This window comes from Penaeus monodon, chromosome 28 (assembly GCF_015228065.2).
Source record: "Penaeus monodon isolate SGIC_2016 chromosome 28, NSTDA_Pmon_1, whole genome shotgun sequence".
In the NCBI taxonomy this organism is placed as follows: domain Eukaryota; kingdom Metazoa; phylum Arthropoda; class Malacostraca; order Decapoda; family Penaeidae; genus Penaeus; species Penaeus monodon.
This window is the reverse complement of record NC_051413.1, coordinates 5119028-5119678: the sequence shown is the minus strand read 5'-3', so window position 1 is coordinate 5119678 and position 651 is coordinate 5119028. Positions and strand designations below refer to the sequence as shown.

At 42.5% G+C, this 651-nt stretch overlaps 1 protein-coding gene across 1 annotated transcript in view; it reads right to left on the bottom strand.

Annotated features, from left to right (window-relative positions):
- The window catches only part of LOC119591316 (ATP-binding cassette sub-family G member 8-like), a gene marked incomplete in the record, with an annotated part of 74919 nt that overhangs the window by 57795 nt on the left and 16473 nt on the right, over window positions 1-651 (bottom strand). Inside the window, 1 exon segment of the mRNA XM_037940047.1 lies at window positions 434-608. Within this exon segment, the coding sequence (XP_037795975.1) occupies window positions 434-608 (175 nt within the window).

Below are 651 nucleotides of genomic sequence, written 5' to 3'. Positions count from 1 at the left end.
GCAGAACCCCATTTTTAACTGTACAAAAGTTAGCATTGTGAACTTTTCTTATATTTGTACACATTATCTTTATAAGTTCATATTCGCGGGCTTCTGTATAATAACATCAAATATCGACTATAATATGTTGTAAATGGACTAACAAAAAACTTATAATAGTTTACACTTGATGAGTCCCCATTTTCTGTTATACATTGTCGAAAACGAAATGAGACAACCGATAACCGTAGAGTTTATTACTAACATGCGATCCGTCAAAAGCGTGTGATTCTATTAGAAGGTTACAGTGGTGATTAAGAGTTAAAACTTTTTTTTTACCTTGTTGATTACACTAATCTCAAAGGTATAGAGAATATGGATACAAAAATAGAATAGTCAATCCACAAAACAAAAAGAAAAAATAGGGAACACACACAAACACTCACAACCTTACCTGGGATTATTGAGTATGGAGTGCACGGTGGACTCCCGCAGCTGGAAATTCCCGTAGGGGAGCGGCGCCTTGTCCTGAGAGCCCAAGGCGGTGTCCGTGAAGTCGGAGTTGAGGTTCTGGCGGTAGATGGACCAGGCGTGGAGGTCCTCGCTGGCGGTGAGCAGCGCCGACCCCGCTGGCGTGTGGAGAGGGGAGGGAGGCGGGTTAGGCTGCCTTTC